This window comes from Vipera berus (genome assembly GCF_964194415.1).
Source record: "Vipera berus genome assembly, chromosome: 7".
NCBI classification, from domain to species: Eukaryota; Metazoa; Chordata; class Lepidosauria; order Squamata; family Viperidae; genus Vipera; species Vipera berus.
The window spans coordinates 23135744-23160183 of NC_138209.1; the positions used below are offsets into that span (position 1 = coordinate 23135744).

Here is a 24440-nt window from a genome sequence, read left to right on the forward strand (position 1 = left end):
GTCCCAGAAGGCGAGCCTTCTCTGCTATGGTGTCTGCCTTATGGATATTCTCTCCAAGTCAGGTTAGTTCCTCTCTTTTAATGTTTCAGAAGTCCCTCAAGATCCCAGAGAACTGAAGACATTTTAAGATGGCTCCGCTAATGTGGCTGATATATTTTCCATGCCTTGTAGTTTTGTATATTTTAAATGTCTGTAATATTTTAACTTTTAACAATGATTTTTATTTTTTATATTGTTTTACCTATGGGTTGTTTTATTTAAATGTTCTATGCCACCACCCAGAGTTGTATATAAGTATATAAACCTAACACGTAAATAAAAACAATTGCAATATTTAGGATCATGGAGATGGTGCCATATGAATCAACTGAATGGAAAGGAAGACCTTTTGGTAACTACTTTTCACAGATTAATTAGTGGTAGCAATGAAATCTTGAAGTGATGCATTTGGAGTAAGAATCAATAATGGTAATTAAAAATTAGAACGTTTAATTCAACCATCCAATTTATTAATCTGCTTTTTTAACCATGCAATCCTGCAGCACTTCTCGGGATGATTTCTGAGCAACAGCATAGCAACAACAGAATGTACTTTAGAAGGCTAATCAAAATCTTCCACCTTGGGGTGTTTTGGTCACTTTTCCAGTCATGTGGAATTTCAGCTACAGACTGTTCTCTTCCTAATGAAGGCCCTTTAAAGCACCACTTCTTATTGTTGAGCTTAGTACTTGCATTGTTTAAAAACCAAACCCTGTAGTTTTAACATTCCAAAAATATTGAACCTGAGGCAATTTTTAGAACAAGTGAGCTGCTCTTCTATGCACTCACACACAACCTTCCCTGAACCACAGCAGCCTTCGCCCTTCAAGCAGCAGCCTGATCCAATCGCTGCAGCTGCCCATCAGCTGTTTCACAGCAGGAAATTAGGGCAGAAGCTTGCAGCTTCCAAGAGCTACAGGCAGCAGGAAACATGGGAGGGAGCCAAGAAAAGAGATGAAGTGCCAAAGACACACTGCATTACCAAGGAAGGAGAGCTGCTTAAAAATATTAGTAACAGAAGCTTTGGAGAAATCTTATCTTTTAGACACAAAATCAAATCATAGTATTCTGAATTATCTGTCATTTAGTCACAATTTTTGCAACTTAAAACTTGGCTGCTGTAACCCAACATTTTGATTTTATTCATTTTACTGTTGCCTTTTCTATTTTACATTTTGTTTTATTGTAGTAAGCCAGCTTCAGTGCTTATAAAGCAGTAAAGCAGGGATGTTAATATTTTTTTATTAGAAATTTTTACTAAATGTACATTTAAAAACAAAAGTGGACATGATTCAACTTCCCTGGCTACAACACTACTATTAGTATTACCTTATGTTACAGAAAGAAAAAACAAAAAACTTAAAATAAATTCTATGACGGGACAGAGTATAACAAACTGTACATATAACATCTGTAAATTTTTTGGTAAACTGTCTTTCAGTCATCAGCGTTATATTTACATATCTTTCAGTTGTGTCCTGATATAGGTGCTAATAAGAAGTCCTTACATTATCAACTAATCAAACAATAGTCATCTCAGTGATCCTCCTTATCTCTAACCCATCGTACAAATTTTGCCAAATTTCATAATACTCTGTTTCAGTCTTATTTGATCTCTAGGGTTAACCTGTCCATTTTGGCGGAGGATAAAATTTTATCTGTTATTTCTTCTTCAGTAGGTATTTCTTTTCTTTTCCATTTTTGGGCATATGGCAATCTTGCTGCGGTTAAAATATGCAATAATAAGTAGAAAGATGCTTTGCTGAGTTTATCATTCATAATCCCTAATAAGAAGGTTTCTGGTTTTAAATCAATTTTTTGTAGTAGTATTTCTTCCAACCAATTTTTTATCCACTGCCAAAAATTTTGCGCTTTTGAACATTCCCACCATATATGATAGTAAGCCCACGGAAGCCTTCTGCAGCACGTCGGTGGGATTTTTTAATCTATTTTTGCTAACTTTGTAGGGGGAAGTTGCATCTACAGTATAAAACATCTTGTAAGCAGGGATGTTAATATAATGTAATGCTAAAATGATAACATTACATTTTAAAAATGAGCATCATCTAGGGTTTTTTGTCAGTTATTTACTGTTCTCCTCTAATGGGCAATACTAAACACATAACTGAAACGTATAACTGAATTCATAATGTAATCAATTATTTTGAAATATATTATGTAGAAATGGAATGAGCTTTTAAGACAGCCAAATTTCAATCCTTTAAAATAAAACTAATCATCCTGTCCTTTTCTGTTCTGAAATAACCCTAGAGAAAGGCTTCAGTAAAGGTTTGGCTAGAGTCCCACAATGCTATTTCTCCTTTCACTACAATGCAATTTCAGTTGTTTCCATCTGCTGCTATATACAAACTATGCTTTTAACAGATCAGTGCAAGTGTTAGAAAATGATGTTTGCACTATTATGCCAATAGCCAAATCTACATGAATTGATAGATGCTCAGAGCCAACTGAACTCGAACAGAAATAATTGTAAAGACAAGATTTTCCTGAGATTGCCAGGTATTCAAAAGGTGGGGTCAGTACACATGCCATTGATAAGGCCATAATTTATATAGAAGTAGCCTGAATGAGAACTCTTTAATATGCTTCTTTAAAGTGTATGTTTAAAATGTTTCACTTTTGATGCTTGCTAAAATGGTGTTGGCTCAAAAGAAACCTTAACATGGTAGGCATGAAATAGGGACAATGCGTAAAAGTAATTTTAATCATTTAAAAAATCTGACATCCCTGATCTCTATTCATTTTTGAAACATGATATATCAAAAGAAAAATAATTTTTACAAAAAGTGAAATACGTAATTTACATTTAGCAACTGCCTCAGGTAGCAACTGCTCACAGTTACGATGGTGATAGAAAAGGTAATCTTATGACCAGTCTTTGCATTTACAACCTTTACAAGACTGTAAAGCAAAGAAAAGCTGAAAATCATAAGCACAGCCACAGTTTTATTTCACAACCGCTTCACTTAATGGCCAAGTTGTGGTCCAAATATTAATTGCTAAATAAGGACTGCTTATGTCTGCTTATGTCTACAGTATATTAAAGTATTTCAGTGAAGATAAAAAAACTGAATGTCTCTCAGCTAAAATGTCAAATGTATAAATCAAACTTTTTCCCATTGTAGACTATGCTTCTTACATTAAGAGCAGTCATGTGACTGCTGGAAATCGAGGACTACCTGTTGAAAGTAAATAATAGTCTACTTCCATTCAATTCCTGGCACCTGGATAGTTTTCTTGGCAAAATTTGGAAATTTCTTTCTAAATCTGTTCTACCAGATCTTTTTTTTTTTAAAAAAAATCCAGTGTTACTGGAAAAAATCCCTATAGCATTCCAACCAAATACTAACCAACCCTAATCCTATCTATCTGAGACAAGTCTAGCCACTTGCTGAAAATATGTGGAATCTTAAGGAGGCAGAGCACATGTTGACATAAGAATTGGAAAATATCCTTGTGGCATATTACCCACTAACCAATCAGCACTGTAGGCTACCTCAAATCAAAGTATAACATCTAGATTCATAACCCAATGCCTATCCAGAAAAAGACCACTCTCAGTATATCTCAAGACTTTATAAGTATTAAGCTATAGACCAATACCCTATACTATAGAAGATATAGGAACTATCCTGGGAGACAAAAGGTATCTTAAGTAATGAAGAAAATTATCAAAATACAGACAAGAGCTTAAGCTAATTCAGTGTTTGGGGAAATAAGTAAGAATTTCTAATCATGTGACATGTTTAGGAAACATAATAATCAAACACATAACATATGCTTTGATGGGACCATGCAATAAACATCATAGTATTCATAGCATATAGGCTCCTAATCACTCTGACGCCAAGATTAATTTTATAAGCAAAAGGTTTATGTGCTTGGCAAGCACAGATCAAATTAAAGATCTGAAGGAAGTAAAAAGCGTAAGAGTCACAACTTAAAAAAAACATTTCTGCTACTTTTGGTACATGTATATTTTTATAAAAATGTATTGCAATAATATTTTAACATGATTGAGATTGATTTGATCTATTCTCTCTCCCTGCAAAAGCTGTGTAAAGCAGAATATGAAGTATATGATGTTGATGTTGAGGATTGCCTACAGTATTTATGCACCGCTTTCCACTGGAAAAGGCTGCCTTAGCCTAATCTCATTGTGAAATACAGGTTGAATTTTCAGGCCTCTTTTGAAAATAAGCTGTTTCATTTGTTGGACAATACAAATCTAGCTATCTGCTCCAATAACTACTTTGCACCACAGTGCAACTGGGATGCTGTTTGCTATTGATTTTGTTTCATGAAACCATTAAACTCTTGTGAGCAAAGAAATCTGGCAAGAGTTGCTTTTCCCAGATGACTCCTGGTTGTAGAAGTGAGAACAAAGAGTATGGGGACTGAGAGAAATTAAATACATACGGCAGCTGACAAAAAAAATCATTATAGATGACATTGACTCTTTCGGTTTATTTTAAATTATCTGATCATTTCTCCAACTAATAACAGTATACAGGTAGTTCTCGACTTACAACCATTCATTTAGTGACCATGCAAAGTTAAAACAGCATTGAAAAAAGTGATATATGACCCTTTTTCACACTTAAGACCATTGCAGCATCCCCATGGTCATGTGAACAAAATTTGGGCACAACTGGCATATATCTCATTTTTAATGTGTGTCACTGTGTTAACAGAAAAAGATGACAATAAAGGTTATCTTAACTTAACTTACCTATCCTATCCTATCCTATCCTACCCTACCCTACCCTACCCTACCCTATCATCTTATCTTCTTATCTTACCATCTCATCTCATCTCTATATTTAAGAAAGTTGCACTGTCCCTGGCTGTCATGGACATGTTTCTGGCCTTCTCTATGGACACGAATTTGAAGGAGGAGGAGGAGGAGGAGGAGGAGGAGGAGGAGGAGGAGGAGGAGGAGGAGGAGGAAGATCCGGGTCCTAGAATATCAGGGGAAGTGAGTACAGGAGGGTATGGAGACACAGACCAGGGAGTGGAGGGCTCCAGCTCAATGGAGCAGCCACAGCAGAATGATTGGTTGGGTAGCTAGCAGGCAGAGCCCAAGCAGACAGAGCCACAGCTTCAGCAGGTTAACCTGGAGGCTTCAAGTGAACAGCAGGAGCAGCTGCCTGCAGTCAGTGAGAATGAAGGGGTGGAATCCACACCTTTTCTCCCCCCCCAATCCAAGAATGCACAGGGCAGAGAGGCAACAGGGACAACACAGATTGGCCAGGTTACTTGTGAGGAGGCAGCCTTGCTCATTGTGAAGGGCCATTCCAACATTATGTATTTAAAGAGATGGGCTTTGCTGAAACAATGTTCTTGGTGTCGTTGCTCTGTATTCCTGCTTCCTGTGTGTTTGAATCTTGGACTGACTCTTGGATTGTGTATCATGCTTAGTGGACTGCTTTTGTCCGGGAACTCTGGTGCCACCCAAGTCCTGCCAGGCTTGGTGATTGAACCTGCTCTTTGTGTTGTCTACCTGAGAACTGCTGGGGGTTTGAGTAACAACCTCTCACTCAATGTGCTGTGCTGTGCTGTGCTGTGCTGTGTGTGTGTGTGTGTTTGTGTGTGAACACGGGGAAACACACTAGCTCTGGTGATCACCATTTGTAACCTTCCCTCCTGGTTTCCAACAAGCAAAGTCAATGGGGAAAACCAGATTGGCTTAATGACTGTGTGATTCACTTAATAGCTGCAGTGATTCCCTTAGCAACTACAGCAAAAAAAATGTAAAATGAGGCACAACTCACTTAACAATAGCCTTGTTTAACAATGGAAATTTTGGGCTTAATTGTGGTTATAAATCAAGGACTAGCTATAATCAGTTTGTAAATAAATAAGGGAGAGGCCTCCTAGATGAGGTCTAATACAATAATCAGGATAATTGGAACTGAATCTCAATCCAACAACTCTAGAGCAGAGGTCCCCAACCTTGGCCACTTTATGACTTGTGGACTTCAACTCCCAAAATTCCTCAGCCAGCATGCTGGCTGAGGAATTCTGGGAGTTGAAATCCACAAGTCATAAAGTGGCCAAGGTTGGGGATCCCTGCTCTAGAGGATTTATTTATTTTATTTAGTTACATTTATATACCGCCCTTTCCCTGAGGACTCAGGGCGGTTTACAGGGAATTAAAAATCCAACATACAAAAGTTAAAAACCAGATTAAAAAATATTAAATTGATGCAAACCAGTGGTGGGATTCAGCCAATTTGCACCACTTCGACAGAACCAATAGCTAATTTTTTGTTGCCCAGGCCCAGAATGAACTTCGGAAGCGGCATCCACACAGGGAACTGGTTGTTCACATATTTGAATCCCACCATTGATGGTGGGTGAGATGAATACTGTAGACTAAACACATGATATGCAATACGCAAAAACATATTTCTTCATACCCTTCTGCCGAGAATCTGGTTGATGGCTGCACTTTCTTTCAGAGTACATTCTGCTACAACGTTCGCTCTCATCTCTTTCATGTATAACATGAAAGCGTTCAGAGGTTTCTTAATGTGAGGTCTTTTGGGCTCTTGTTCTTTCCTCTGTTCATGCTGAGGCTTCCTAAGGTAACAGGAGGAAAGAGAACATATGGAAGAGTACAATTGATACCTTGCTCATTTTTAAGGGATATTTTATACTGCATTTCAGGTCATCAACAGATACCTCCTCATTTCTAATTGGCAATATTTACTGGGTTATTTCAGTGTTCAGGCAGAAAGAAAGAGAAAGAAGAAAGCCAAAAATAACCTCTCATCCCTATCTAGAAGTATTTCCCTATGTTATTTGTTAAGAAGTCTTAGAGCTCCTTAACTCACAAATATTTCCAGATGTATCAAATTTCTATGGCTATATGACATGCACACATATAGGAGTAGATGCCTTTTTAAGACCAAAGTAACTTATGGATAAACTAATAATTAGCAATGCAAGAATCAACAGTCAAAGGGGTGTTGAGGAGCAGAGTTTCCTGTAATATGGGAAGTAGAACAAAGCTCAATATTTTAAAGATAAATGATACTGCTTCCATCCAGCCTATTTAAATGGTATAAAATGTGCTTATGAAATGACAGGTCTGAAGACGGAACAGTAATAAGCTCACCTCCTTTAAAAAGAATAATATCCATATATCTTTTTTCATAAAATAGAGGGGCAGAAAAACAAAGTTCAAATCCCCAAAGTACATTTAAGGCTAACTCTGGGGATTATTGTCACATAAAAGGAGTTTTATCTCTACCTATGACCAAGTCAAAAGCAATCTAATTTTGGTGTTATTTGGCACTTTTATGTATATTTCCCATATCTGTGTTCATCTACAACATTTATTTTTTTTAAATTATATATTTAATTTGTATGTAATTGTGCTTTTTATATAAAAAGCCTGTTTTCGCTTGAAATATAAGTTTAAACTATACTCCTTTGTTAGGTTAACCATAAGAGCCACTTAGAACTGAGAATATAAAATTAGAAAGAGATTCTACAAGTATTACCTCCATCCAAACGAAACATATTTCTAGTTATGCAAATATTTTTATTTCTCTGTGTTGGTATGAGATAAGTTTTGATAAGACATAATCCATTTCACAATACACATCTAGGCTGGATTGTATTAAAATTAGAACATAGCAAACCTTCATTGACATGATACTAAAAGAGTTATCTCTGTGTAAACAGCTTCATATTCAAAGTCAGGGGTGGGCGATTAATTTTTCCAAGGGGCCAAATGAGAAATCGTGGAAGACCAAACCAGTAGGGCTGTGAAGGTGCCTAGGCATGCACACATGCACGAACTTATGTAAATTTTTTAAAAAATAGCAGCTACCTTCAAAATAAAAGCAATGCAGGTGTATTATGTGCATGATGTACACTTATTTACATTTGATTTCTAATTTTTGATTGACCTCACAGAGGACAGACAAGGACGGCCAAAAGGCCATATGTGGCCAGGGACTATAAAAAGCCCAGTTCTGTTCAAGGTAGTGACGTCTGAAAATATAATGCTATATTTGTACTTAGGCACATATCCAACACTTTATTTTAACGTTAAGCAGAAAAAAAGCCCTTTATCACAATTATTGCAATGTGCACTTGGTTCCCAAGCAATGCAGATTAAGGATTGTTAAAAGATGTGGAAAAGTCCAACTCACACGTGCATTAAGTCACTGTCTGTGTGTGGATGTTCTTGTTTGACTTGAGGTGTTACAATGGCAGGATGAGGGATTCCAGTTGTGTGGGGTCCTGGAGGACCTGGGATCATATGATGTGAAAACCTACAAAGGATGGAAAAGGACAAGTCTTTTTCATAATGGCAATTTTAGCCTAGCATTGAACAATTATATGAATCATAGGGAAGCCTATGAAGAAATACTTCCTATTGGGCTAGCAGCAAAGATATTAAGATGCCTATATTTGACAGCTAAGATATGGACAGAATAAACAGGATTATTTTTGTCCTTTAATCCTGGAGAAATGCTGCAGTAGATATCTTGTATTATATGCAAAGAAATTAGTATTCTAAAAACACATACAGTAGGAAACAATGCTAATTTCATCCTAGCCCCATAAAAATATTTTTCACATAAATATGACATTAAAGTTACCCATCACCAGCTATCAAAAGGATGAATGATCATGCAGGAAAAAAACAGATTGAAAAAGTTGCATTTCTTTGAGAAGCTATAGCTTTCCAATTGTATAATCTAAACCCCGGGATCAATCTGTTCAATCATATTTATCTTGTCTCTATGATACGTGACTCACTCCTAAGGCACAGGATACACTCACTACTCATCCTCATGATACTATTATCCTTCAATATTGAACATTGTCCCTTTCCCATCTGACTGCTTTTATAACTGATCTTTTAAGAGACTGGCCATGTGCACTTCAGCCTTTTGGCATGTTATCTATTATTAGTGTATGCAGGGTATATATTATAAATGTATACAGGGATACAGCCTATCTGTGTTAAAAGTAGAGAATGCACACAGTTCTGGAGAGTAGTCATATGTGAATGCTCACACAAGAATTATACACTTGCGCTTACAGACTTGTTTGGTGAGAATGCTATTCCTGTGAACGCAAACATTGGCATGGTTCCTGCCAACCCAGGTTTGGTGTAGTGGTTATAATGTACTGGTCTAGAAACCAGAAGGCTGTGAATTCTAGTCCTGCTTGAGACATAAAAACCGACTGGGTGACCAGGGTGGTTCCAGTCACTCTCTTTCAGCCCAATCCTCCTCATAGGGTTGTTGTGGAGAAAATCGGAGGAGGAAAGAGTATTAGGTATGCTCACCACCTTATTTATAAAAATAGTAAAGGTGGAATATACATGAATAAATAAAGTCACAACAACAGATCCAGTGCTGAGACTTCCCGAGACCAAATAACAGGACAAGCTATGAGAATGTACAGTTGGCATTCAAAGAACTGCAATTACAGTTAATTCTTTATGAAACAAAGATCTTTTTATAAGATGCCTAGTTCTCTAGCCAGCTCCCATGGGAGGGAGTGAAACAGAGCTTTCCATATGAGCACAGGTGTATTAATGTATAGAGAAGTAAAGGGTCCAATATGTAGTAGAGCTTTTATGAAATAATTCAGAAACTGGAAACATTTTCAATAGCAAGAATGGATAATAGAATTTAAAACATCCACACTGAAAAGAAACTTGAGTTGTTGCAGCTGGAACTGAGTAGACAAGAGAAGGTTTACTCCTCTCTTACTTCTTATCCTTGGTGGAACTGAGCAGGGCAAGCTTCTTAAAACTTCTAAAGCCTTTATGGACATTTTCTCCAGTGAAAATATTAGCTAAATGTCAAACCGTAGAGAATCCAACTGATCTCTCAAAGAGATGAAGGAACCACTAAACTGAGGCTTGGAGGAAAATGAGGAGCTTCAGAGCCATCCATAAAGGTTGTTCCCAGACAAGAACAAATAGTGTGATGAGCCTGTTTAATAAATGCCTGGTGATGTTTATCTAGGTCTACTGAGTAACTCTCACCAAGTGAATAAGCCTACGTGAGGGGCAAAAGTTAGTTCCTACAGTGCAGGTAGTTGTGAAACAGAGCCCTTAAGATCATAAAGTTGGCCAACTGCCTGTGATGAAAGTGTATGAAGTCTTGATTAGCAGTTTCAAGGAGTTTTGAAGAAGAGTTGAGATATGTTTAAATAAAATTGGGAGGAAGAAAGAGATTGAACAAAAACAGCCTGTTCAAATATGAATAAGCTGATGGTATAATGGCTGAAAACAAATTGGAAGAATTTAGAGGGAGATGTTCCTAGTTACACAGTATGGTGTGTGTGTGGCTCTCATCAAACCATTATGTAACCTCTAAAAGATCCCACTCTGCACTCTGCAGAGGTTTTATATATATGGAAATGTTGTACTGAAAGCTGCCACTCAGTTAATTTTTACATTCACTCTTGTGCAGATTTGCATGGTTGCACCCAATCAAAGTAATTAGAAGAAGATATAATACCAGGATCTTTGAACTGCAATGCTATATGTAATGAAATACAGGCTTTCTCTCTTCTCGGACATTTAAAGTACTACACACTGGTGTGTGCCTCTTAAAGCAAAGTAGCTACTGCATACCACAAGGACTTTTGGGGGCAGCTTACCGATTACACTGAAAAGGATTTCCAGCATAGTTCCTACCTCATCCTATCTCTTCACTGCTTTATAAAAAAAATATTCCAGTAAACACTGTATTAAATAGCTTTTCACGACCCCAGCAGAATTTTCTGTACTTCATAATAGTGAAGCCATTCAAATTATTACCAGCTTAAAAGCAGACCATTCTGCTAATATTATAAAAAGCTAGGGAACATGCGTAAATTGAATAGATAAAATCAATAATGCCCCAATGTTTTACAGATCATCAAAGTGGTGGTGGTGCTGGTGGCAGTGATGGGGAACCAGTTATTCTCTTTATTTGGCCAAGATTAGTTTCTCCCATCGAATGCAGTCCAGACCAACTCTAATATTGACAAGGACTGCATCCTGTGCATATCAATACACTACCAGCCTCTGGGCAACAATACGTTGGTTTGCAAAATGGTCTCCATTCCGAGATCCTAATCTGCACGGAATGAGATTATTAGGCTTGGGGTAAAACTAGAAAAGATTCTGTAAAGAGTGAAGCATTGTTAAATGAAGGAGGGCTGAAAGAGGAACCCTGAAAATGGAGGACTGAAAAAGGAACCCTGAAAAAGGGAGCGACAGCATAAAAGAAAGAGAGAAAGCACTTGATGGGATTGATGAGATTCTTAGAAAGAGAATGATGAGAAATTTAAAGAACAATAGGATTTTTTTCCCAAAAAGATAGAAAGGTATGGAGCAATACAGTGAAAAAATGCTGGTGTAAATTAGTTTGAGCTATTGTTTTCTTTTATTATACCTTTACTTTCTTTAGCTTCCTATTTCTTACTTTTTTCTGCACTGTACATAAAATTATCTAGCCCAGTGGTTCTCAACCCTTGATCTGCAGACTGCTGGGAGGCTGCGATGTTCTCATAGGGGGTCTGCAGAGTTTGGTACATTTGTAAATGGGAGGAAATAAAAAGTATGATTAAATTGCAAACCGCACATGTATGCACACACCAAATGTGTTAAATTGTTGTTATCTGTATGTTGCATTTTATTGATATAAGATACATAGAAAATGACAGCGACCTTTGGGTACACCAAGCACAGCATATAGATATATAGCACAGCATATAGATCCCATATTTTCATACCACAGAAAGATAAGAATGATATAATATTAGGCCACCACCAACACCTAGTTAGTGCTGCCTACTTGCACTAAAGTTCCTTATTCATACAGCAATATAACCATGTCTACACAGCTTCTTTTGCCATACTTGTAAAATAGTTTGGAGCCTGTAAAATTTTTCCCCCATCTTGCATTCTACAATTAAACTGCAGAGAAAGGAAAGAGAACAAAAAGCAAACTGTAAAAAGTGTTATTTTCCATCATTTCATTGCACTTTTGCTGACAAAACAATTACTCTCTTTGGCTTCAGTAAGATTGCTGTATCACAGATTTGATGTTTTTTAATCAGCCAATGATAATAGCAAGCTGTATATACACAGTATTATATATACATACACACACAAAGACTTAAATGCAATTTAACTAATGGGGCAGAGAGGAAGCAAAGGAGTCACCAGCACAAAGCAATATAGCCAATTCCCCTTCATGTCCAGCATTTACTCCTGAGCCAGTTATTCCCCACCTACACCTACCTTGACATGGAAGTGTCGACTGAAAGTGAAGATGGGTAGGGATGCCTGAATCCACCTGAGATGGGATATACAGGCTGACCTTGCCTGAGGTCACAGAAGAAAGCAACCCATCAATTATAATGTAACAGAAGTGAATCTGCCTTTTTCCAAACACCAATAAAGTGATAACCAACTAATAAACCAAGTAAGCTTATTCTTCACTTCAAAAGAATAATAAACTAGGATTTATTCTTGGTATATTATGATTATTAAAATGGCAACAAACTGAGAATCCCAGTTTTCATAAAATACAAAAGGGCGTTACTTTCCTGTATTGTTTAGCCACTCCCATGGCAGAAGGAGGAGGAGCCAAACTGGAGCAATCAGGCAGAAGGAACCAATAGCTTTGTCTATCTTTGGTAAAAGGGAATTCTAAAAAAATCTTAGTATACTGGGACTCTAACGAAAGCATTAACTGTATGTTATATTTTAAGCAACTGTGTCTTTTCCCACATTGTAAAGCATTGGAGAGTATTGTTTGCATATAACAAACTGTCTGAAGAATCTTCTTGAAATCAGACCCAATGTGTGTACAAAGCCCAAGTTCATACAGTTTGAAGGCAAAAAAACACCTTGAAATGGAGTTTAAAATACAAAGAAACTTCTAATATAAACTTCTGTTCTTCTGAATAGATACATTAATAGGTCAATTTAAATGTTTCAGATATTTTGAATCTTTCATGTATAGTTTACATTGTCTTTTTCTCCATGGTGAAGTAATCAACTTCTGAATAGAAGTTAACACACTTGTGTATCGACTTCAGAGAGAATAACTTAATTTTTCTTGAAAGACTACACTCAATTCTATTCAAGCAGAGCTATTGATTGACAGATTTAAGAAACTGGCATTTCAGAGCTGCTGGCTGTTTCTTATTCTCATCATGGCACTTCACACTTAAATCAACTTCTATGCATGCACGTAGATTAGACCATTGCACATGTACACATTTATGCACACACAATTCAAATATCAATCATAAAGTACAGCAGTAAACATAAGAGCATTCTCTGCTGTACACTATTCATATTACCAATATTTTTAGATCAGATTCATCTTTTTTGAAAAAAATGTATGTCCCAAAAAAGCAAACAATTGTTAAAATTTAGACATTGGAACTGAATCTATTCCCACACTCCAAAAATCCTTCCCTAGTGAAAAAGCAGCTGCAATAATATAAAAAGCTTGGCCATCAAACTCTTGCCTCTCCTAATTTTCTTTTCAATTAAAAAGGTTTGTTAAAATATTTTTAGTATTTTTTGACATGAATTAATATCATGTAGCAAATGGACTTTTTTTATCTACTGCACCAGCTTAATGACAAGAATCACTCCCAAAATAAATAAAGAGGTAATATAGAAAATATAGATCATTAGCATCATTAATATTATCTAAAATTTACAAAAAAATTGGATTACAACAATTCTTTCCCCCCCCATTTATTTATGTCAGATACACTCTTGCTAAGTAATACTGCACCTGATTGACTACTTGGAAGAAATTTCATGAAAGGTAAATTCATTCAATTGCTATTTTTTCAGCTTAGACTAAACAAAGAACACATTTAATACATTGAATCAAATTGGGCATTCCTCCTTCGTGATGAAGAGTTTGCTTGAAGAATTTTACAAATTTAAGCCATTTGTTACACTGAAGATAAATTAGTGCAAAATGAGCATATGAATTATGGTTATTTAGTGGTAATATGTATGTATTCTATATGTATTCAGTGGAACCTGTGTATTTTAAAAGTCCAAATAAATGATCTTACCTAACACATATTATTAGGCCCCCAAGTATTCAAGCCATATAATCTGTAAATCGTAGAGTGGATTTCATTTAAGAACATCATATTGTTTCTGGAATCCAGATTTGCTCTTAGTAGGTTGCTCCGCAAAGCCAATTACATTTCTAAACTTTTTAATAAATAATTGTTATTTAATAATTGAAACATTACAATTATTTAAAAACGAGTCATTTCCCAAGTCAATAAACTTGCACTGGGTTTACATAACACAAAATACATGTGTGTGACTCACACATGCACACAGATGTGTGACTCAGAAGTAGCAGGAAGCTCTTACCAGCCAAGTGGTGGGGTTATCTGCCCAACACTGCCAGGAGATAAAGGATAAAAGGTGGAAATATCAGGACCTGGTGGATGCCGATTCATGCCTGTTAAAAAGTACAGAATGTAAATGATCATTTTAGCCTAAAGAGTATTAAAAATAGCCTTTAAGCCACCCAAAGTCCCTTTGTAGGAGAGATGGACGGCATTAAAAATAAATAATAAAAATCCCATGATAAAACAGAGAATAGCGCCACTGAATCTATGAAAAGAAAGGTTGAGTGTGCAGTATAAGGAGGTATTTTCCCCCAGTAGTGATGACGTAGACTACTTTTTTCTACTCTATCCTGATATCTTCCAGACTATTACTCCTCAACTAGTGTCATAGCCATAATTAAAACTGGAGAAATTCATCCAACCTGGAGGATAAATAATATAATCGCAATTCTTTTTTGAATACAGATCCTTTAGAACAGAAGATTGAATTCCACCAAGTTCTCATGGTACTCAATTAACTTTGTCCTGTTCTCAAGTAGCTTGTATTGATCTCAGGTAACTTACTTAGGCTGGATCCAACTCTATGTCTTCAGGAACATTGAAGGATTGAACACCAAAATTGCATCTTTTATGAGAACAGATTAAAAACCAGCACATCACCTAGTGAAACAATCAGTTTCCTAGATACTATCATTTGGGATTAAATTAAATAAATGAAACTAGATTGTATATTAGCCATTTTTATAATCATGTGACAGTATTTACCAAATATGGTTATCATTCCCAAGTGAGGGTTGCAGTTCCCCAACCTGATATGAATAATAGTCAAAAAGTTAATTGGCACCTTTTTATCTATCAGTTTTTTGTGACATAAGTTTTCATAAACCAAATACATAGTCACCTCAGTAGGTAAATGTGTATGCATATACCCTAGGTACAAAGAGAAGGAGGTGTCGAAAGCAAAGCCAAAAGGTCAAGCACTGCACAAGAAAGTAGATGCACCACAATATTATGCAGAACACAAATCAGAATGAGTGTGACTCATTTGTAACTAGTGGAATTACTAGTAGATTACAAATAGGTATAGCACATCAACACTATAAAATCGTAGAAAAGGACAGTAGCTTCATCAGGAATACCAAATTAAGCAGCTTTCAATTTCATTTATCTTTAGATTTTTTCTGAATTAGAAAAACCCTTGTTTCGTTTATCATAGAAGGGCATAATGGACAGATGAATTCTCAATATTATGGCTGACGTTATCTTTTGAGGTGGTATGGAACAGAAGTGGCATCACAATTTAACTTACATTAGGTAGCCCATTAGTGTTGATGAATACCTGCTTTAGACCTGGGTACAGATTCTAACCAATCATTTAAGGTTGTGAGGATCAATGACTACCTTCCAGGATGTATCTTGCATGGATGGTCCTATAGAAGATATACCTTGGCACTTGATGAAACCCTGCCAATCTATTTTTTAACTTGACCATCTCAAATTAAAGTTGAGTTTTAAGAATTTGTGATGCAATTCCTAGAGAAAGACGTTTCTGAACCCAAAGAATGGAGAAAAGACAGTTATATTGTAGGCTCTGGCTGCAGACAACAGTGGTCTTTTCAGTGCTCTATGGTAGAAATACATCAGTTTAAGATGATGTTAATACATTGTGCTTTTTTCTGCTAAGGTGCCTGGAGAGTCGACTTGCTGTAAGGGCATATTTACCAAGTGAATTTATGTGAAGATGCCATCAATCTGTCTTGAACTAAAGTGCTTACTGAACCATTAAATACAGCAGTCATTGTATTAGTTCTTTCAAGTATTCATGGGAAAACTTTTGCAGCATTTTTACTGCACTCATCTTTAAAATCTAACATTAGTGAACTGTTTGAGAGGCAAGTGTGTAACGTTATGCAGTAATTATTACAAATTCTTCTATTCTGTTGAAAAATACATAAGCAAAATATAAATGGATTCTGTTGACTGGAAATAGGTTGCTAGTTGCAACCTTGCAGAAAAGTAGGTCTTTATGTAAGACTCCAGTTTTAAAAATTTATGCTTTTTTTGTCATAGGTTTGTATAAAATTGGATTGCATTGAGTAATCAGTTGCGCTCTGCATGGCATTGTGATTACACTGCCCACCCCCTTTCAATGCTTGACCACTGGGCCTCTCCCCCTACTCTTCTCCCTACAGATATTAATTTCCTTCTCTCTGTACTAGGATATATATACCTACCCATTAGGTGACTGCTTCATGTATCTGATGGAGTAGGGTCTGGCCCAGAAAAGCTTATGCTACAAGACTCGTAGTTTTTACATTTCTTGATTGATTGTCTCTCTGATTTAAAAAGAAAAAAAAGGAAGAAGTTATATGATACACAAGTGATAAAGTAGTAGAGTTTGTGTGACTTTAATAGATTAAGTCTTGAGAAATCATTGGGCAGCTAAATATATATAAAAAAGGCTAGGGGATGAATGAAAGCAGCAGTTTCAAAAAGACTTATTAGATTTTGTAAATTGCTGCTTATACATTTTGTATGGTTCCCTGGCGATGTACAGCTTTTATGCTGCCACTGAGGATCAGTGGTTAATTAAAAATCATTTTCAGGCCTGCAATGGTCATACTTGATATGATTCATTTACCTTCTGAGTCTCACTTCAGCTCTGGCTAAGCTCCTCATCATGTCGACTCTTGGGTGCCAAGGTCACTCTTGTAGTAGTTAATATTTTTGGAATAGAGCAAGGAAGTCTCACTGGAAATGATTCATCAATTCACATGCTCAAAAGTGTAAAAAAACACTCTACAAATTCTAAAAATCACCTTAAGGATTAAAGGTAATCCAAATCCCAGATGAGTCCTATGGTTTTCATGCTCTATCTAAATCTCATATCCCAAGAAGATATGTTAGTCACAAAGACCATAAAGGTATTGATACATTTAGTGTATTAAGGATGAAGCAAAATAAACAAAAAATGTCTTATTTTATATTTAAGTCGTCTATTCTAAATAATAAGAGAGACAAATGATCAGATTGTTTAGAACATGGGAGTCAAACTCCCCACGTCACATGATGTGTTGTGACATATCGTGACTCTTTTTGCATTGCCGACAATGGGGTGGGCGTGGCTTCAGTATGATGAAACTGGCCGGCAATTTGACACCCCTGGTTTAGAAGGACCAACTACAGTGTAAAATTCAATTAAGAACTTGCAATTAATGAGAATTTCATTCTTCTTGCAGTTGCCTTATATAAACATCTGGTTCACTTTACCAGCCAGCCATTCAGCTATACAGGAAATGTTCAAAACTACTTGTCTGCACTTAGTAGCTCAGCTCATATTCACACATACACAAAGTAGCAAGGAGCAATAAATTCATCATGTTAACGGTGAATCTTATTTTGCTACATTTATAAATTTCCTTCAGTATTTACTAAATCCCCTACAAACAAAACCTGCTATTATTTTCCTTGGGATCTCAATATATAAAGTTATTTTAAAGAAATTTGTGAGCTTAAAAAGACTTCATTCTTAAGAAAAAGACTATAATGTCACTGATGGTTCGTTGGGTTATGTTTAACAAAAGATTTTTAAATTTTCTTTTATAGTAAGACATATGGGCAGAATACTATATAGTAAACACATATACTATTGAAGCATATACACAAATTATCTGTTCCATAGTACTTTTCTACTGTACCTACCAAGAATCACTCTAGGCATCTCCAGGAAATAGAGCTAAATAAAAGCATTCCTTCATGTGCCAGGAAATAATATGATTAAAGATCATAACTGCTTGGAGGATTGTTTGCATGCATATGCTTTAGTTTCACATTATCAGCCAAGATAAGACATCATGTGACACTACTCCTATCTACTTTGAGCTTTCAGCACAATACTAGTCTAAGTTACCAAGAGGTAATAGCTAAAACAATCTCAGCATTTTAAGAAAAACAGCCAGAAAATTGTAGAACTTTGGATATCTGAATAATTTGAAATAATACAGTATGTCTATTTCAGTTCTTCTACTTTGCTTCATTATCCTGAGAAGCGAAACACCTCTCACTATTTTCATGCACATTAGATGATAGCTAGTTTAATGTATTGCACTAAATCACAGCGTAGTTTGCTTTGCTTTGGCTTAGCATAGAGCTCATTGAACTGACATGGCCATGAGGAATCGCAGGTAACTTTGAGAGGGGTCACATCACCATTCCAAGTCACTCTGGGCACATTAGTTGAGTTTAGATCTGTAAATTCTACTGCACTTATGAATTGGTTTTCCACCTTGTTCCTTTTCTTAACAAGGATAGAAGAGTTCCATCAGCAATATTATACTCTTCAACTAATAGGACACCTTTTGAAATACCTGATAAAATCCATCATTATATTAAAATTGTTGAGCGAACACTCTTAATTTGCTTTGATCAAAGTACTGTATTTTGTGGATTTTAATGTGGTCAAAATGGACAAAACTCTCATTTTCCAAAAATGTCTTTTCTTAGCATCAGTGCACAAAATGAGAACAACAAATAAATGAGAAGAGAATAAAGTGAGAAAGCTATGACCATAAAGATTCCATTTGCAACACGCTATTTATGCAAATTAGGGTTTTCTTCGGTTGTTGCTATAAAGATCATGAGGTATAAATGATAAGTACAGGAGGAATGAGAAAAAAAGAGTGACTGTCTTAAAAATATTTTCCCTTTTTTCAGAAAATATGCAAAAATAAGATCAATTGTTTTCATTTAAAGTATGTGATGATTTATTCTTTTTTTATTCTTCCCATTAAATGTTTTAATTTTTAAAGTTGCAGAAATATATTATTATTTTACCTGACACACTTGATTAAAATGTAATTATTAAAAATAAGTGGGTTATTTATTTTTTGCCTAAGCCAGGCACCAAAGAAACCATTACATTTTTTTCCATGGAAAGACACACATATATATATATATTTCATTTGAGAGGGTAATGGTAAACCTGGAGAATTCTTGGTTGAGCATCTTTTCTGACCTCAATCATTTAGATTTTACAAAATATAGTTTCTTGATTAGAGAATAAACCAAGACCGATGGGTTTAATTATTCGTGAATAGTCTCTTCCAGTAATCTAAGGGAACTGAAGGACTAGATTGTGGAAACTAAACTTTTCCTTTCTTCTATGATTACATCTCTCTCCTTTCTCCCACTAGCATCTTCTTCTTGATCAAAGAAGGAAAACTGGCCACAAACAATGATTAGAGGGTTTGCAAGGCTCCCCAACCACAAGCACCATCAGTGGAATGAATTTGAAATGGTTTGCAGGCAGCATTAACAATTAAGAAGCCCTTTCACTCCCATGGAATAGAGAAGTCAGTGTAAGCCACTAAGGAGTTCCTCCATCACCAACTGAGTAGACTGGTCCAATAAAGGCCAGTTGCTGCGGGGGAAGCCATTTGTGACTGGGCTTACCTAGCAAGATCCAGCATGACTGATCAAGGAGAAAGAGGTGCAAATACATTTCATAGACACCTAATGCTAATCCTTAAAAAGTGTAATTAATACATACACAAAGCTCATCTGACATTTATGCATGCATAAAATAATAATAAAAAAACAAGACCCAAACTATGGATATACAAAAGAACATTTACAAATATAACTACCTAAATGCATTAATAAAAGATCTATCTAACATATCGCTCAGAAAAAGTTTTTCATTTTTTAAATTCTAGAACCCCTGATCAAGAAGGAAACTTTTGCTGAGATAAAAATTGCTGCATTCAAGTGATTTTTGCTTTGCCCTTAGAGTTTGAAACTTCATCAAGTGCTTACGGAAACCAGAGATCAGAGTTTGAAAACCCAGTCTAACGATCTCAAAAATTATCCAAAATTCAATGTACTTAAGCTTCAAAAAAAAAAAAAAAGATATACGAACCCGAAAGAGAGAGATATTATTTAAAGTAAATAAAGTATTCTCAGTTATATAACTTACTACAATCAATTTATGAGAAAACAGTGGTGACAATTTGTCTTCATGATCTTAAAGCAGAAATGAACGCAGGTGTATGACAAGACAAGACAATATCACCTATCCTTTTCTCGGCCTGCCTTGAAGAAGTATTTTGCAAACTAGACTGGGCAAAAGATGGAATAAAAATGAATGGAACCTATTTAAATCACTTAAGATTTGCAGATGATGTAGTTCTCCTCTCACAAGATACATACATGTATATCCAAATATCTATCTATCTATTTATCTATCTATCTGACGAGAAAAGTTTTTGATCAGTATATGCTACCTGTTCTAACATATGCCAGTGAAACATGGACACTAAACTCACAATCGACACAAAAGCTACAAGTGGCACAAAAAGCCATGGAAAGATACATGCTCGGCATTACAAGACAAGATAGAAAGACCTGCAAATGGATTAGAGAACAAACGAAAGTATACAATATCATAAAGAGAGTAAAAGAATTGAAATGGAAATGGGCTGGTCACATAGCAAGACAAACTCATGGCAGGTGGACCAAAGCAAAATGGATCCCACTTGATAAAAAGCATCCATGAAAGAGACTGAAAACAAGATGGATTGACAACATCAGCAAGTATTGTGGGCCCTACTGGCGGAAGAAAGCTCAGGACGTATTGGTTGGAAACATGTGGACGAGGCTTTTATCCTGCAGTAGATAGACAATGGCTAGAATGATGATAAAACTGTACACTAGTTTATACACACTTACAGTTATAAAACCATCACGTTTCATATAGTTGAGAATATTTACTTTAAATAGTATCATCTTTCTCTTTCAGTTTCCAGAGAGGTAGGTTTTTTTTATCCCATTTATATCCCGCCCTTCTCCGAAGACTCAGGGCGGCTTACAATTTAAAGCACAAATCAATGTGCTTAGCAATAGCCTTCATCCTATGTATATGCCTGCTTATTAGGGCTTAGTAATGTTATAGGAAAAATACAGGCTTGTTATTTGAAAATCTAAATTATTAGGGCATCAACTTCTCTTGATCAAGGTATGTCTCTTCAAATATATTATTATTATTATTATTATTATTATTAATAATAATAATAATAATAATAATAATAATAATAATAATAATAATAATAATAATAATAATAATAATAATAATAATAATAATAAAAATAGAGTTGGGAGGGACCTTGGAGGTCTTCTACTCTAACCCCCTGCTCAGGCAGGAAACCCTACCGTTTATGGTTTATTCATGGATAGACTGAATTAGAAGGAAGTGACATGAAAGAGTTAAATACAGAGAAAAGAACACAGGACAACCATTAAAAAACAGTGATGGCCTGATTAAGATATATGGGAAAAAATGAGGCATTGTTTTTAGATTATGGTAAATACCACATTGGAGGGTCCTACTTTATTTTATAAAAGTTATGAAGTCTACAGAGATACAGCACAATGATTAGGTGACTTTAAACAGAGAAACTTTTACACCTGTGCTGAGGTTTGCAAAGCAAGAGAAGCAAGGTAAACAAATCATTATTGATCACTGCATGGTCTCTCATTTTAGCCAATGGTGTTTCATAATAGTGTTTCACAAGAATGACTAAAAACACCCATTACGTTTTTGGCTATCAATAGGCAATTGGCATGCTATACTACCCACAGAGATGTGAAGCTGATATAAATATAATTGGATATGATTCAAATGGCTACTTACTGATATAACTATATTAGAAAATAGAAATTAGGTATTTTTTTAAAGCGTATGGTCAAACTGATTTTACAAAAGTGCCTGAGAGCAAATGAAAATTAGTCTAATCAAGTTCAGGTAGTCCTTACTTAGCAACTGCCTTGTTTAGGGACCATTTGCAGTTACAACAATGATAAAAAAGTAACTTTGTGACCAATCCTTGCATTTATGATCTTTGTGACTGTACAGCAAAAGAAAGCTGAGGTATGATTATAAGCACAGTCACAGTTTCACTTTGCAACCACTTTGCTTAATGACCAAGTTTTTTTAAAAAAAAAGGTAAAGGAATAAAGGATTTTACTCTGCTAGTTATTGCCGACTATAGGGGACACTGCTCATCTCTGTTTCAAGGCCATTGAACCAGTGCTGTCCAAAGACATTTCTGCAGCAATGTAGCCAGCATGATGTCACAGAGCACAGTTACCTTCTTACCAAAGTGGTACCTATTTATCTACTCGCATTTGCATGCTTTTGAACTGCTAGGTTGGCAGAAACTGAGGTGAGGACGGGAGCTCACCCAATCATGTGGTGCTCAGGTGTTGAACCTGGGCTGCCAGCTTTCCAGCCAATTAGCCTAGTGCCTTAACTGCCAAGCTACCGTGTCACTCCCAATGACCAAGTTACCATTCCCAATTATAGTAGCTCAACGAGGTATACCAGTGGTGGAATTCAGACAGTTCACACCACTTCAGCAGAACCGGTAGCTAATTTTTTGTTGCCCAGACTCAGAATGGACTTCTGGAAACAGCACCCACACAGAGAACCGGTTGTTCACATATTTGAATCCCACCACTGAGTATACCTGTACTGCAAATATAACATTACATGAGAGAGAAGCAAGTTAGATTTCTTTAAAGAAAGCTTATTTTAATCTTTAATATGTCATATGGAAAGTAACAGAAAGCGACAGTGGCATTGTCTTTTCCCTTAACGGGACCCAAATTTTTAGGTATTTTAGAATTTCTGGACTCCACTTCAAATGCAACAGGACTGTGGTAATCAGGAAAAAGGAGAAACCTAGATAGTTGAATCCAGCAGTGCTATAAGATAGTATTAAAATATCCTTTTCAGCATCTGAGGTTTTCAAAAGAAAACACAAGAGAGAGTTTTTCCTTTCAATGGTTGTAAAAATGGAAGGATTAGCTCACCTTGTTTTGTGTTGACATCTGAGGGGAGGTGTGAAGGATGTGTCCCTGGAGAAAAGTGTTCATCGCTGTAGGTGATGAGTGGAGTGAGAGGGTGTACTGCATGGGAAGGTTGTACCACAGGGACTTTGTTGGACTGTGAACAAAAACAAAAGGCTTGAGTAGCATTTCTTTCTTTTGCTTGCTTTTTCTTAAACTAATAGGCCCGATGAAAATAGTGTATATTTAATTGCCTCATTGGGGACAATTTAACTCTGTTTCACAACCATCAATACTTATACATGCTAACTCTCACAGTAGGTGGAGATTCAAATAATGGCTTGTTAAATAAGCCACAAAAACAGGATTTATCCAGACTACCAAGCCATTAATAAGACAATGACTGGGTGTATAAAATATGTTAACCTAAAATCAAACAAAGCTAGGTTCAAGACAATACGTGAACTCAACCACAGGTTGATAATTATACCTATCTAATTCAAAACAATAGCCATTGATCAAATTTTACAGTCCTCCCCACCATCTGCATGATAAGTAGCCAGGGATTGGCAGACACATCACTGTTTTGCTCATTTGAGACGGCGAAAATCAGGTAGGAGAATATCAAAACTTGGCTAGCCATAATGCATTGTAGAGCTAACATGGAGTAATAATTACAAAAGGTTAGAAACTACACATAAAAAGTAGTTTTATCATGGCATCCGGGCCACAAAATGCTCATTTACCAGAAGTCTGAGGATATTTTGTAACTTCATCTAGTCCTACTGTGATGAGTTCTACTTTTGTGTGTTCTTCTGGGCACCTAGGAACATTTCTAAACAAAATAATAAGAGACAACCCATCCACTCCTCTCATTCTCTACAAGACTGCTAAAGGGATCAAAGACATTCTTGAAAATAAAGACAATACCAAAGACTTTCCTTTACAGCACACCAAGCTATTTTTTAATTATTATTTTAAACCAAAGGTTTAAAAATATTAAGATCTTGAAGGCTTCTGTTTTAGACATTGCTATTCAGCCTAAATATGTCCAAACACATATCATTTGTTAGCATGTAAGTATAGTAGTGCAGTCTTATACTACCAATGCTGAATCACAGAAGTGTGATGCTAAAATCAAGCAACTTGTTTGGCCTCAT

General features: G+C 35.9%; 1 protein-coding gene across 5 annotated transcripts in view; it reads right to left on the reverse strand.

Moving 5' to 3' along the window:
• The window catches only part of LEF1 (lymphoid enhancer binding factor 1), a gene marked incomplete at both ends in the record, with an annotated part of 110832 nt that overhangs the window by 24178 nt on the left and 62214 nt on the right, over window positions 1–24440 (reverse strand). For 3 of the 5 annotated variants that reach the window (XM_081333239.1, XM_081333242.1, XM_081333241.1), the window contains 4 exons: window positions 6483–6645; window positions 8229–8351; window positions 14456–14546; window positions 23305–23437. In XM_081333239.1, coding sequence (XP_081189365.1) covers window positions 6483–6645; window positions 8229–8351; window positions 14456–14546; window positions 23305–23437 — 510 coding nt within the window. Of the gene's footprint in view, window positions 1–6482; window positions 6646–8228; window positions 8352–12334; window positions 12419–14455; window positions 14547–23304; window positions 23438–24440 lie in introns of all 5 variants that reach the window. The other 2 variants (XM_081333238.1, XM_081333240.1) reach the window with 1 other exon arrangement.